Source organism: Saccostrea cucullata, unplaced genomic scaffold, assembly GCF_032062105.1.
Source record: "Saccostrea cucullata isolate Sc308-1 unplaced genomic scaffold, CSIRO_AGI_Scuc_v1 ctg127, whole genome shotgun sequence".
Lineage (NCBI taxonomy): Eukaryota > Metazoa > Mollusca > Bivalvia > Ostreida > Ostreidae > Saccostrea > Saccostrea cuccullata.
The window spans coordinates 322,448-338,906 of record NW_026940370.1 but is presented as its reverse complement, the minus strand read 5'-3'; the positions used below and the strand labels follow the sequence as shown (position 1 = coordinate 338,906).

At 34.6% G+C, this 16,459-nt stretch overlaps 1 protein-coding gene across 1 annotated transcript; it reads right to left on the bottom strand.

Moving 5' to 3' along the window:
• Positions 1-444: 444 nt before the first annotated feature.
• Positions 445-14,751, bottom strand: LOC134255265 (neurogenic locus notch homolog protein 2-like). Its single transcript, XM_062737779.1, has 8 exons — positions 14,728-14,751; positions 11,610-11,755; positions 8,038-8,161; positions 5,806-5,984; positions 5,543-5,661; positions 1,413-5,456; positions 975-1,122; positions 445-493 (listed from the first exon to the last, which is right to left on the bottom strand). The coding sequence occupies exons 1-8, from the start codon at positions 14,749-14,751 to the stop codon at positions 445-447; spliced, it is 4,833 nt and encodes a 1,610-aa protein (XP_062593763.1).
• Between the last annotated feature and the right edge of the window lie 1,708 nt (positions 14,752-16,459).

Here is a 16,459-nt window from a genome sequence, read left to right as displayed (position 1 = left end):
GTTTACACCTGACGTTATAATTTCAAATTAAGTTATCTTTTATTAGCAAAATATCAAAGTACTATCTGTTATATATTGTAAAATACATTTTTGTGAAATTCTCATCAATTAATAAATATTTACCACTTTATTTATGAGAACTCAGAAGTGTTAAAATTCACAACGCCATTATGACGTTCCGTAAAATGTAAAATGAAATTCGGCCATATACATATGCTATTTTGAAGACCTCTTACGGAAAATATGAAAGAGATATTGAAAAAAGAAAGCTGGTTTGAAAAAATACACAGTCTGTAGATATATATAGAGGCAAAATAGTCATATTTTGAAAACAGGCGAATTTGTGTACTTTCTGACTCAAGCTCTTCAATAATTTAACAAATTCAGTCAGGGGGATCCGACCCCTCACTCTTCCCCCGAACTGTGCATGGTCTTCTTTTTTTCTTAATCTTCGTTGCACCATGCAGTAAAATGAAGGAACATTTTCCCATTCCTAAACAAAAAAAAAATAAAACAAAAATAAAAATAACAATTCATACAATGATATTTTTCTGTTCCTGACAAACTGCTTATCAAGTATAAAAATGATCCATTGAAAATAAATGCGTCAGTAAAAACAATACATCATTGATTTTTCTATGGATTTGACGTTTTTTTCGATCATGACAAGGAACACAAGGCGGTGCTTACTTCTTCATGGCACCTGATCTCACCTCTGTATGCTGCTCCTGCTTTGTACAGTTTGAATTGATCATGTTATGACACCTTATCAGTACAATATATACCCTCTATTCAATAACATTCCAAAATCATTTTTTGTACTAAGTGTTTTTATCATCTTTTAGTGTAAATGGACGTAAAATATCATTAAATAACGGTAATTACATTAATGAATTTTAAAAATATGTCAATTCGTAGTATATTTGTTAAAATATGTATCAGGGATTAAACAAATTAAAACCAATTTACTTTACCTTTGTAATGTCATTGATCTTGGTTCAAACTGCGAGTTTTGAGATTTGCAAAATGATTTCCCCATCAAAAGAAGATTGTTTGATATGTTGTTTTCTATTTCTTTCTTATTTTTCATGAAAGGCACTTCGACGACACCAGACTTCAACCCTGATTTACAAAAAAAAAAATTAAGATTATTGAAGCAATATTAAATAATATTGAAGCAATATTAAATAAAATTGATATGAATTTTTATATTTTGTAAAAATGTTCAGGTAACTTTTCTTTCTCAAAGCAAGAATAAAACATCGAACATTACGACTAATATTTGAAACTTGATGTACACTGTATATTTTTAAATAAATCTTGGAATTACAATGAACTTTTTTTTATCTGAAAAAGACGATTCTTTTTTTAGACAGTTAATGCTTCATTTTTTGTGATTCCATTTCTTTTACCTGAAAAATCTGATTCTCTTTTTCTTCTGCGTTCCCAAATACACGTGTATCCACCATCTTCATTATAGCAAATTGATTTAGCAGGACACACATTCATTTTACATTCATTTCGGTCATTCTCGCATTGCATACCTATGTAACCACCATGACAGCGGCATTCGAAAGTAGATTGATTCATAAAACAAGTTCCATTGTTTTGGCATGGACCTGAAAGACACTGATCAAACTTTTCACACACTTTTCCTAAATACCCCGGCTTGCAAGAACAGAGAAATGAATCCTTTCCACTCTGACAAGTTCCATTATTACGACAAGGTAAATTGAAGCAGTAGTTGTACTCTTCACAATTTCTCCCCTTCCATTCTCTTGGACAATCACAACTGTATGATGTATTTTTGTTATTGCAAATACCGTTATTTAAACACGGTAGTGTGTGGCAGTAGTCTTGTGTTTCACAGTTTTTGCCAACCCAACCTTGTGGACATGTACAGATATAAGAACCCAACTGATTTTGACAAATACCACCGTTTAAACAAGGATAATCAAAGCAATAGTCAAACAGTTCACAACGTTCTCCATACCAGTTGATGGGACATGTACAATGAAAGGAAGAGTTTCCGTTTCTACAAGTACCATTGTTTTCGCAAACAACTGTTTCACAGTAGTTTTTCTCCTCACAAAAGGTTCCTTTCCAACCAGCCTGACATTCACAGTAGTATCCAGCTCCGTTTTCGACACATTTTGCATTGTTTTTACATGGAGAACTTTTGCAAGCATGATATTCACAAGTGTAGGCGTTTTTAGTATTAATACAGATCTGGAGTGATCCACATGGATTGTCTTTGCAAAAATTTCGTTGACCGCAATTAATGCCTGTCCAGTCCTGTGAACAATTACATTTGGGGCCAGTGTCTGAATCAACGCACTGTCCACCATTAAGGCACCTATATGTAGAACAATCTTTGCATTCAAAACCATTTATTTGGTTTACACAAGTAGTGTTTTTTGGGCAAGGATTTGTTAAGCACTCATCGATATCAACGTCACAGGTCTTGCCACTCCATCCTGCTGGACACATGCAGTAGAAAGACCCATATATATTTAAACAAGACGCACCGTTTTTGCAAGGTGAACTTGTCTTGCATTCGTCGACATCAATATCACAGTGTCGACCTGTAAAGCGATTGTCACAAGTGCAAAAGAATGTATCTTCTACATTGAAACACGTTGCATTATTTTTACATGGTTGAAGAGAACATGAACTGATGTGATTTTCACAGTGACGCCCTGTCCAATTTGGAGAACACAAACATCTATAATCACCATAAGTGTTCACACAAGTTCCATGAGATCCGCACACAAAGTACTGACATTCATTGACATCTTTGTCGCACAGCTCTCCATAGAAGAACGAAGAGCACGAGCAAGTATATCCATCTACGCCATCGAGACATGTACCATTGTTATGACATGGGTTGGAAGCGCATTCATTTATATCGACATCACATTCCGAACCAGAAAACCCATTATCACAGTTACAAGTGAATCCACCGTTACTATTTATACAAAAACCGTGACCGTGGCAAGGGTTTTGTTTCTGGCATTCATTTATATCCGTCTGACACGTTTTTCCTTCCCATCCTTTGGCACATCTGCACGCTCCTGTTGCTTGTAAATCAGATTTGTACGAAATTAACGATGAATTTGATTTTGAAAACGGTTTATGTAAGGTCACCTGACATTGTCCTCCATTGGTACAGTTCAAAGTATTACAAGGATCTATGATATTACAATCATGTCCTATCCAGCCAGAATCACAGTCACAAGAAAACAAAGCATTCTTGCTGGCGTGGCAATATCCATGAAGACAAGTGTTGTTTTCGCAGACATATGTTTCACAATTTTTACCCGTCCACTGTGGATCACACTTACAAGAATAGGTATCTGCCAAATTTTGACAGGTTCCCATTGAACCACAAGGTAAGTCATAACAGTAATCTTTGATTGTGCAATTTTCTCCCATCCAACCTGATAAGCAAGAACACGAAACTTGCGATCCGACTTGAAAACAGTGAGCATGGTCTCCACATGGCTGCCTAGTAACACAAAGATTTTCGATCTCGCAGTGGAGTCCTGTCCACTCTTTTGGACATAAACACGTAGAACTGTTGAAATGGTTATGGCATGTTCCGTTGTTGAGGCATTGTTCAGTGAGACAATGGTCAACATTTTCACACAATAAACCATAAAAACCCTTTCTACATGTGCATGTAAAATTAAGCGCATTATTTTGACACAAAGCACCATGTTTGCAAAGAGAATTAGCGCAGTGATCAATATCGATGCACAAAGTACCTGTCCATCCGGAGAAACAAGAGCAGTTGTAACCAGTGTTTGTATCAATACAGTTCCCATGACTTCCACATGGATGACTTAAGCAGTGATCAATTCGATCACATTTGTCTCCAGCTAACCCATATGGACATACACAAGTATAGCCCTTCGCATCTTCTTTACATACATGTGGGGCAACACAAGACGATGCTTTGCAAAACTTAATAGATTCACAAAATTCCCCAGAAAATCCATTATCACACACGCAAACAAAATCATTATTCCCGGTAAAACATTTCCCGTGATTAGAACAAGTTATATTATGGCAATAGTTGTAAGACTGACATTCCAAACCCGACCATCCAGCATCACATTTACAAGTAAAATCCTGATAATTTGATTCTACTACCCTGTGACACACACCATGACCGTTACATGTTTGTTTAAAGCACACATCTTTTGTTTCACAATTTGGTCCAAGAAATCCGGAGTTGCATTCGCAAGTGTAATTATGAGGGTTGTTTATACAACGGCCATTAAAAGAGCAATTTTGATGAAAACAATAATCAACTAATTCACAGCTAATGCCTGTAAAACCATCAAAGCAAGTGCAGGTGAACTTTGTTCCATTATTGCTACAAACACCCTGCAAGCATGGACTGAACTTGCAATAATCAATTAATTCACAGTTTTTTCCGTAGTATCCATCTTGGCATTGACATGTATAATCATTATGGTTGCTTTGACATGTGCCTTTGTTGGAACACGTCTGGTTGTAACAATAGTCTATTTCGTCACAACTCTTACCCTTGAAACCGTCGTTGCATTTGCAAATAAATCCTGTTCCATTTCTACTGCATATACCATTAAGGCAAGGGTTAAATTGACAATAATCGATGAATTCACAGTTTTTTCCTTCATATCCTCTTTGGCATACACAAAAATAATCGGAACTATTTCTTACACATGCGCCATGACCATTGCAAGATTGTTGAAAGCAATGATCTATATTCTCGCAATTTCTTCCCATGAATCCTCTGTCACATTGGCAGTAATAACCATTTCGTGTTACGTTACAGGTACCGTGGCCACTACATGAATGCCCATTACATGGATCTAAAACATCACAGTTCTTCCCAATAAAACCATTTGTGCAGGAACATACATAGTCTAATCCAGTGTTGGAGCAATTGTTAGCGTTTGCACAAGGGTTATACAAGCAAAAGTCCACAACTTCACAATTCTGGCCAGTGTATCCCTTTGCACAATGACATTTGTAGCCGTGACCGGTTGATGAGCAGGTTGCGTGATGTTTACATGGATCGGAGGCACAAAAATCGCGCAAGGAGCAATCAGTTCCAGTAAATCCTCTATTACAAGTACAGACAGCGTGTCCGTCCTTGACCTGACAGGTTCCATGGTGATGACACGTGCCTGCTTTACAGTGTGAGGATGTCAATGTTTCACAGTCTTTTCCAGTCATTCCGCTTTTACATAAACATTCATAACTTCCAATTTTGTTTTGACATATGCCACCATTGCAATTTTGAAATAAGCATTCGTCTTCATCAAGTTGACATCTAATTCCGTATACTGAGGGCGGACAAGTACAATGAAAACTACCAACTGTGTTCGAGCAATTCCCATGGCTACAAAATGCAGGTATATTGCATTCGTTTATATCCTGATCACAGTTTACACCATTCCAACCTTCAGAAAAAATGACAGGAACATTTTCAAAGTTTTAATTGTTTGGCCTTGACTTAACATAAGTTACATACGTTTTACAATCTTACCCATTTTACAGTAGGTATGACCGTTGACGACACACTTTTTTGGATTTCCGGGACAATGTACAGAGCAGTCAGATCCATAATAACCTTCAGAACAGTATGCTTTGTAGGTTATCTGGATACTGAAACAATTTTTTTTTTAAATATTCAGCTTCATTTTAGGTGCATTGCACTTAATAAATACATTTTAGTGACATTAAAATTATCAAAATATGCAACTTTTTCGATATATATCTTTTCTAGATATATTATTGATTTGTACTAACCTAAAACTGTTTTTGTCGATGAAAAAAGTAGCTTGTAGTTTTCTCTGACGCCAAAATTGAGACAACATATTGTCACCAATATGGAGGTCATGATCCGTGAATTCTGATTTCAACAAAAGGGATAGAGTTGAAGACTGTATGTCATACACTTCCAAAGAAAGTCGATCATGATATTTATCCTGTGTTAGGAAAACCAGACGGGCATCAACAAAAGTTTCTTATTTAAATATTGGTAAAAAAAGTGACTCTTTTTTTTTATTCTGCAGAGATACATTTACCTGTTACATGTTCCAGATTTTTTAAGTGTTTGACCTATGTAAAATTGTCATATTGCACTGCTTATCTAAGTTTGTCACAAGACATGATTTATTGTGAAAAATATAAAAATATATTTATTTTTTTTTAATTTTCAAAATACATGTCCATGTATTTCCATACTATATTTAGATTTGACATCCTATCTTAAATGTTCAACAAGGTCAAATTTACATGATTTAGACTTACAAGTAAAAGTGTCTTTGAAGTAAATGCGATTTTGTATACGTTTTTTCTTGATAAAAAATATTTCTATGTTTGATATTTTCCCTTTTTGGATTCTCTCAAAGATTTCCACAGTATTTGAAAATAAAACGTTGCAAGTATGAAATGGTATAACACAACAATAATGCATATTACTGAAACTTACAAGGGTTGTTCGTCAAGTTCGTGGACAACATTGATAATTACTGACAAACATTACAAAAGAGATTCACATTCATACCCGGAGCACTTAAATGAAAATTCTTAACGTTACCCGACGTAAAAAGCTTAATACGAGTACATGTAACTTTTCTCAACATAGTCACCGTTTAACTCAATATGTTGCATATGTCGCTTTAACCAGTCATAAAAATGTGCACAAAATGTCCAGGCTTCATACTTGAAATAATACTTACATATGTAACAAATTAATGCCTGTTTCATATCCTGCAAAGCATCCAACCTCTGTCCGCGTAACAGCGATTCTATTTACGGAAATACGACAAAGTCTAGTCACGTTACAGAATTCATTTTATACAGCTCTATAAGCTCGGAAAGATCATCTTCCTTCACTCACGCCATCCTGTAAAATGTTCCTTCCGTCCAAAGATATTATATGTCACTTAAATACTAATGAACGGCTTCTTTTACTATGTTTTCCCGATTGTTTATAGAATTAAAGGGTCTCTGTAGGTGTTTTTCCGATGTCTACGCAGAATTTTATCACTGCTCACTGCTCCAACTATCCCGAAACGTACCTTTTTTGAGCAATTCCGATCCTGTCTTAATTTTTTCTAACTTTGATTGCTCAGCCATTTTGAAATTTTGAACGTTCATATTTTACAGGTTTGACGTGATAACTTATGTCATCCTCATAATGTAAAAGTCATCCAGATTTCCGCGGAATTTTATAAAATACAAATGAAATTTTTAAAGTGATTAATAATTTTTAATTAAAATTTTGCCGTGCTCCGGGTCTCCATTCCAAGTCTAACTATGAAGCCATAATTGTAATTAAACATTTGAAATTGAATACAATTTTACATTTTTCAATTCTCATTTAGTAAAGGATGAGGTATATTCTAATAATGAATATCAATGACACAAGTTTTTATTCAATTTTTAGCTTGTCCAAGAACTTTACGGACAACCCTCGTACAAGAGAAAAATCGTTAATGCATCCTTTAAGTTGAAGTATTACATGTAATACTATCCTCTTTTCTTCGTTTTCTTTGATTTATGTAATGCTGATTTTAATTCAACAGAAGCTGTTATTGACATAGCAGGGTCAGAATGTATCCTCAACTTTGAAGTTGACTACTTCAAAAATAAACGATGACAATGGCTTATTTCCCTATAAATCTGTTATATGTGAGTTTTTAATACTAGTCTCGCATAAAGGTGGACAATTTTCTCCCTCAATTAACATAAGTATGATTCCTTCATTCTGCCATCATTCTGCACTAATATTAGTAGAATTGTTTTTAATAAATGTGAAAGGGGGCATTATCCATAATCAGTATTCTGTACGTTATCAAAGTTCAAACACTTTGAGAGTAGACTATTCAATCTCATACAATCATCTTCTGTTCGCAGTATTTAAAATATGTTATCTAACTAGTAATGTATATACAATAGCATCTATAATTTAGAATTTCTGAACATAAAAAACATTTTTGTGCTTAGTTAAGGAACTAATATGTCACTTCTTACCCAGCTGTCTACTTCAAGCAGAATAGGATTAGTGGTGTTTCCAATCACGGAACCGTAAATGACGTCATTCCTTTCCAAGTGAAGAGTCGTGGTAACATCATCAAGGCATTGCTTTGAGGAATCTCTGCAAAATGATGGAACCATGATTAAATGTCTCCCTTCATATTCACCCTATCGTCCTTTATTTAACCATTTTCTTTTTGTTTTCTTTTTAACCATAGTTTTCTTTTTCGTCCCCCTCTTTGTCTTCTTGTCTTTTCTAATCAACTCCTCTTAAATACCATTTATTTGAACCCTATTCCTGCACCTACATGCATCCCAACATTAGCAATATATAAAAACAAGAGGCCCATGGGCCACATCGCTCACATGAGAAGCTTTGACCACTACGTTCTTTACCAGATTACCCCCTTGCAATACATATTGTGACCCCACCCTACCTAACTGATCAAAATTTAGACAATTTGAAATCTACACTACCATAGGATGCTTTGATTCAACATTGTAAAACTTTGATTCCCCATTGTGGCCCCGCCCAACCCCTGGGGGTCATGATTAGAACAATTTAGAATCTACACTACCCTGGGATGCTTCCACTTAAGTTTCAACTTTTCTGGCACAGTGGTTCTTGAGAAGAAAATTTTCAAAGATTTTTTATACATATTTCTATGTAAAATTTTGATTCCCCATTGTGGCCCCGCCCAACCCCCGGGGGTCATGATTTGAATAATTTAGAATTGACACTACCCAAGGATGCTTCCACATAAGTTTCAGCTTTTCTAGCCCCGTGGTTTTTGAGTAGAAGATTTTCAAAGATTTTTCCTATATATTGCTATGTAAAACTTTGATTCCCATGATTGTGGCCCCGCCCAACCCCGAGGGTCATGATTTTAACAATTTAGAATCTTTACTATCCCAGCATGCTTCCACATAAGTTTCAGCTTTTCTGGCTCAGTGGTTCTTGAGTAGAAAATTTTCAAAGATTTTTCCTATATATTTCTATGTAAAACTTTGATTCCCCATTGTGGCCCCGCCCTACCCCCCGGGGTCATGATTTGAACAATTTAGAATCTATACTCCCTCAGGATGCTTTCACATAAGTTTCAGCTTTTCTGGCCCCGTGGTTCTTGAGCAGAAGATTTTCAAAGATTTTTCCCATATATTTCTATGTAAAACTTTGATTCCCCACTGTGGCCCCTTCCTACCCCCGGGGGTCATGATTTTAACAATTTAAAATTTGCACTAGGATGCTACCATGTAAGTTTCAGCCTTTCTGGCCCAGTGGTTCTTGAGTAGAAGATTTTCAAAGATTTTTCCTATATATTTCTATGTAAAACTTTGATTCCCCATTGTGGCCCCATCCTACCCCCGGGGGTCATGATTTTAACAATTTAGAATTTGCACTACCCCAGGATGCTTCCACATAAGTTTCAGCTTTTCTGGCCCAGTGGTTCTTGAGAAGAAGATTTTTTAATGACCCCACCCATTTTTTGTCTTTTCTTGATTATCTCCCCATGTGAGAGGACTTGGCCCTTCATTTTAACAATTTAAATTTCCCTTCACCCAGGGATGCTTTGTACAAAGTTTGGTCATAATTGGCCCATTGGTTCTTGAGATGAAGTCGAAAATGTGAAAAGTTTACAGACGGACAGACAGACAGACGGACAGACGACGGACAAAATGTGATCAGAAAAGCTCACTTGAGCCTTCGGCTCAGGTGAGCTAAAAAAAATTGCCAAACTTTGCCAAAATGTGAGAAAATTATTTGTTCAATAATTAATTTAGATATGTTATTTTTATTGTAAATAAAATTGGTAAAATTATATATTGATCTTATTTCTGACTGAACATGAATGCACAGGATTACACCAAAGTTGTACCATTTGAAAAAGTGCATTTTGCAACAAGAAGCCAACGGGCCTTATAGGTCACCTGAGCATCATGCAACAACTTTCAAATGATTGAATTTGGTTCATGTTTCAAGCTAGATGCTATGGCATTCACAATTCTAAAAGAGGCACCATTACTAATCATAACGATACACTTAGCAATTGTTTAGTGTTGTTTACTTAATACCCATATGCAGGGTAGAGGAACAAAAAATGCATTTCAACTAATCAGTACTATTCAGCAATAATCATAAGTGCCCCTACCACACATGACCCCCCCCCCCCCCGACCTTAGGTATACATATTGCACAATGTTTGAAAAGGCACACTTGCTTATAAAGTTTTTTTGATTAATACCGAGGAGCAGATTTCAAACAATTCATTTTCATTATATAAGTAGAGCCCCCCCCCCCCCTATTCGGTATTCCCTCACCCAGGCCTTGAAATTTACAATTCTGGAAGAAGAGCCCTTGCACATCATAACTATTTAGGCAGTTCATCTGCTTATTACCCAGGAGTAGAGAAATAGATTTTCATGGATGTAAAGTATTTTCACTATATACTCATTATAGAGCTGCGCCCTAACACCATAACCCCTGACCATGGGGCCATAAAAATCACAATTTTGGTAGAAGCATTCTTGCTCATCATAACTATGAACTTAAGTTAATTTATTTAATACCTAGAAGCAGAGAAGAGAATTTTCAAAGAAATAATGTATTTTCACTACATAATTAATAGAGCCCCTCCCTTATACCAGAACCCCTGACCCTGGGGCCATAAAATTCACAATTTTGGTGAGACACTCCTGCTCATCATAATTATTTACTTAGTTAGTTTATTTAATACCTAGGAGCAGAGAAGAAGATTTTCAAAGATTTAATGCATTTTCACTATATAATCAATAGAGCCCCGCCCTATCACCAGAACCCCTGACCCTGGGGCCTTAAACTTCACAATTTTGGTAGAGACACTCTTGCTCATGATAACTTTTTACTTAGTTGGTTTATTTAATACAGAAGAAGCAGAGAAGATTTTCAAAGAATAAATGCATTTTCACTATATAATCAATATAGCCCCGCCCTAACACCAGAACCCCTGACCCTGAGGCCATAAAATTCACAATTTTAGTAGAGGCACTCTAGCTCATCATTACTATGTACTTAATTAGTTTATTTAATACTCAGGAGCAGAGAAGAAGATTTTCAAAGAATTAATGTATTTTCACTATATAATCAATAGAGCCCCGCCGTAACGCCAGAACCCCTGACCCTGGGGCCGTGAGTTTCACAATTTTGGTAGAGGACCCAATGCTAATTACAATCATATCAACAGTTTGACTGCTTGATGTCCAGGAGTAAAGAAGAAGATTTTTAAAGATTTCACTAATTTTAGTTGTTTTGGCCCCCACCCCCACCCCCAGGCCCCAGGGGGGCAGGGACCATGAAATTCACAATTTTTGTTTCCCTTCACCCACAAATGCTATATGCCAAAATTGGTTGAAATTGGTTCAGTGGTTCCAGAGAAGAAGCTGAAAATGTTGAAATGTTAACGTACGACGAACGACGACGGACGAAAACGGATAGCAATAGGTCACCTGAGTTTACACAGGTTGACCTAAAAACTTAATCAGAATTTTGAATATTTGGAAATTTCACATATAAATCACTGATAAATACAAACTTTAGGCATAGCTTGAACAATGGTTTACAGAGATCTGGACAAGGACTTGTTCTGGCACCCTGGCAACATCCCCCGCCATGAAGAAAGTTATTAGGACTTTTAACTTCGTCTACATGAATGAAGAACGTTATCTTCCCATTGGTACACTATACAGAAAAAGAAAATAAAAACCCTCTTTTGTTAAACAGAGTGTAACGACGACAGTATTTCAAACTTTTGTAGATTGAAATACATACAGAAGGATCTTCATGTAAAATAGTCTTCTCCAGAAAAGAAAAACCTTGATTAGTCAATTCTTTGGGTTGTATAAATTCAATTTTCCTCAAATCATTACCCCTGATTAAAGCGTTGGGCCTTAATAGGGCATAACAATTCTATGTAGTATATGAAACCTCTTTTTAAATTTCTAAGATCTTGAAGAGAAAAGCATTGCTTATCATATCTATTTTGGTGCTTATCATATCTATTTTGGAGCATCCTTATGTAGTTTTAGTTTCAGATCATTACTCCTTGGGTTAGGGTTGAACCAGAAAATGTATTAAAAAATTTACATATTAATACCAGTTAAAACTCGTTATTTCGTACTCGATGGGACCAAGCAAAAAAACGTCGAGATATATGATGATATGAGATATCGAGGGTACAGCACTTGAGGAATCAGTGGTAGGCACTTCCAAATCACTTCATCATATCCATGATATTCGAGATATATCGGTGTTCGAGATACCGGAGTTCAACTGAACATGTATATAGATTTTATAGAAAAATTTTATTTGAACAGGTAAGTTTTCATCAATCATATTAATCTAAAGGAGTCTTAGGTAAATAGATTCAGTTTGTTCTAATCAATATCCCCTTGGGTAAGGCGAGCTACAATACGCTCAAGGGATAAAATTTACTTAAGTTAGCCCATTTTTACCCTCACTACATGTGGATATCTTTCGTCTTATTTTCATTTCAAATAGGATGTTATTTGCTAAAAGAAAACTATGGTGAATTAATTTTATGTTATTTGAATATGTTTATTTACAGCGATTCTCAAGTGCAAACTTTTGGTTTAGAAAAAATTGTTAACTTATTTATTACAAAGGAATCCACACTATACAATACATAATAAGTGAAATTTTCAAATGAAATTAAACTTGAAATTTATTCTCTTCTTCATTTAAACCTGACTAAATCTTAAAAGTTTTTGTTTTTTGTTTGTTTTTGTCGTTTTGTTTTGTTTTTAGTATAAAGATAAAAGTATTGAATTGAGGAAATATATAGTAGAATAGAAACATGAGAAAGAAGCACAACAATAAACACAAATACATGACATAATAATTTTCCCTCCCATAAAATGCCAAAGAGTGTATAAATTTTCAATATTGTTTTAAAATTCTTACCGAAGTCAAAGCGACGGAAATCCATATTAATCTTATTAACTCGTTCATTGTAGTTATTTGACCTGCACACTGGATTCATATTATTAAGAATAGATAACAATCAATATACAACTGTGCCGATTATCATAACAAATCAACCTATTTGATATCACTGTAGTCATTACCTCTTGAACTAATATTTCAAATTTTCAACATTAAATCATCAATATACGATCAGTCTCAAATCATTTTTTTTTTATTCTTAAATTTCCCGTATACCCTCTATTGATCGAACTGCAAGCAGCTTTACCAAGCACAATATTATTTGTATAGTATGAACAGTACTAGTATTTTTAATAGTATTTCAAATACAAATCCATCACCTATCTTAAACATTGTTATCGTATGCTCTAGGTACACTGTAAAACTGATAGATACTAAAATAATGAAGATAAAGACAGTTCATTAAACCAGAAAGAAAAGAATATGAGGTTTTCATCCGTATTTGTCTTCCTTACCATTGCAGTATGGATCAATTTAGTTCAGGTAATATTCTATTTTTTTCAAGTTTCTTTTATTCATCTTGAGAAATTTTTTTTTTCCGGAATTTGTGAAAATTTATCTCGATGAAGACCTCAAAGGACGCGATAGATTTTTGAAAGGATTTAATATATTTGAAATCTGCAAAGAGAAACATAAGAATTTCGTACCTAAAATCATACTAAAAACAGTCATCAATACAATAGTACGAAAATCGTTTCACATTGTTTAAGATTCAATTTCACTCTGAAGCCTTTAATCTGGATAAAGTCCTCTTAATAAATGAAAGGTGGTCAATCAGCCAGAGACGAATGTAAAATTCCATTTGTAAGTATTATTAAAAGAAAAATACAGAGCCCTAAAATTATACATTTTATCACTTTCACTAATTGACAAGATATATGTTACATATATTATTTCATAAAGTTAACACTAGCAATAACAATGGTAAGTACATTAAATCTATGGGATGGAATTACATAGAATGGGGTAAGATAATCTGAAAGGAAAACGGTTAGTGGCCTTTAGATAGCTTAATGCGACCCGCAAGGTATACATCAAAGCAAGTCCCTGGGAATCATTTCCAATCCCTGTAACTGGAAACAAATAAAATGGCTTTAAATAAAATTAACACTAAATCTTTACGGTCATTATTGCATTGTGACAAATTCAATGGTTTAAGGAGTCAATCACCTACCCTCACCTCCGAGGTTTCTCTTTGAAAGTACACATATCTAAAAAAAATACTGAGTATTTAATAATTTCCCCTTGTAACCATACATTATCCTGTTCTTTGTGTCACCATGTATATGATGGTATGAGGGATATGACATCTGAAGGTTATCGCCTATCCCTGAATCTAAAATGTTCACAATATGACTTGCAAAAAAATGCATCAATGATAATCTGCTTGATTTTTCATTCATGAATATCTAGGGTCAACCCATCCTCCTAGAATTAGACAAAATCATTCCCATCTTTAAACCTTGTGTATAATTCTGTGAATTTCTTCAAAATTTTAATGACAAAATAAAGTACTAATGTATACAAAGTACATAAACAAGCTAGGGCTGGGAAGGGGGAGGAGTGAAATCAAAGTATAAAAAAGGTATTTTTTTATAACCCGTGTCTAATATCTCACATTATCCGTAATTTAGCTTTTTAGGTTTTGCACAGTGCTTTATGTTAAAACATAGGATTATTTCTCTCACCTTCTCCTTTTCTTTTTCTGACATCTACTTGGGCCAAAAATTATAGTGGAATTATGACATTTTTTTATTTGACAAACTTTTATGGATTTTACACTTATACTGCAGGTAGAATGATTTTCCTCCCAGTACAGGTATATAAAAAATACGTTGCCCACGGTCTTGTCTTTGATTTACATCTTATTACAAAATGACACAGCAGGACGTCTTTTCTCATTGTTACAAGTTTACATGGAACTCAAGAACATGTAAGTTCACTGACTCAAATCCCTTAAAAAATACTTCACTGTTATTTTTTTTTATATTTGAAAACTACTTACTATGGACTTACTTGTAGTAGAAAGGCTCATAAACCTATCAGGGTATTCTTATCATACAAAGACCTAAACCAAAAATATGGAACCGAGGTAAATTATTGACAAACAAGTTGATGAAACAAGAATATCAGCAGTCTCGTTTAAAGAAATCATTTCGTAAGTTCTATGGTCGATACAATGAACTTGTCAGCAAAATACAATTCATCATTGAGTCAAATGCTGACTGACATTTTTCATACCAATTGTTAGTCCATTAAATATATACATTGAATTGACGACGGATTTTCCGTTATTTCCCAATCATGACAAAGAGCACACGACTGGTGTGACCGTTCGACAGGGTAGGCTCACTCCTCCATGGCACCTGATCTCACATCTGATGTTATGGAGGCCGGTGTTTGCTCTGCTACTGTTTTGTGTTGTTTTTTTTTGTGGACTTTTGGTATACTGTCTCCATATGTTTCATCTATATTTATGAAAGTAAACTGAATGTATAACGCTGCATGAAAATTACAGCTAAATCTGTCATGGATATTAAAGGAAAGGTAACAACCTCTAATGATAAAATGCCTTTAAATAATTGAAATATCAGTAACCGTTGCAATTTCAGTGCTCAATGCCATAAATTATAGCATTAATAGTTGACATTCTCAACCGCTTATGCCAAAAAAACCCATTAATGAAAGCATATAACTGTTGAAACGAACGCGGTAATTTATAGCATAAAGGTAACCAATGCACCTAAGTTTTTTTTCAAGAAAATACCTATATACCAAGCCTTATCTAAGTTTTGTGATATCGTTCCTCAGTACGGTTTAACAAAACCTTTACATTGTGAAGATGACCGTGTCCTTGTAAGAAAAAAATACTTATATGTTCTTCCAAGATCGTCCACCCGAGACAGATAAATTTTTCCTTCCCAGAAAAAAAGTTGACAAGAATAAAAAAGAAAATCTAGCAAAATTAAAAAAAAACTGTTTTCGGGGTGGGATGAAAATGGGTTTTACCTATGAATTAAGGTCAGATTAATAATTTTTCTTCCCAGAGAAAGACAAATTGTTCATTTCCAAGGATAGATTAAATCTGCCAGTCCCCTTCGCCTCCCTTCAGAATCAATTAGTCATTCTATGATACACTTAATAAAATTTCTAAGTGTTCACTCTAATAAATGTATTTATTTAAAAACTACAAGATTAGAATAGTATAATATTAAATTTTCAAAGTATTATAACCATTGAGTCATCTCTACAATTGTTGAAAGAAAATCATCACTGATGAGAGCTAATGTCCCGTGTCGGAACTTAAAAACAATAAATCTGTACTTTGCGCTACGTGTTTTGTGTAATCAGCTTCTTTTTGTGACCATTATCAATTCTTAACAAGTGGTATATCTAAAAAAAACAAAACATGAGTAAAAT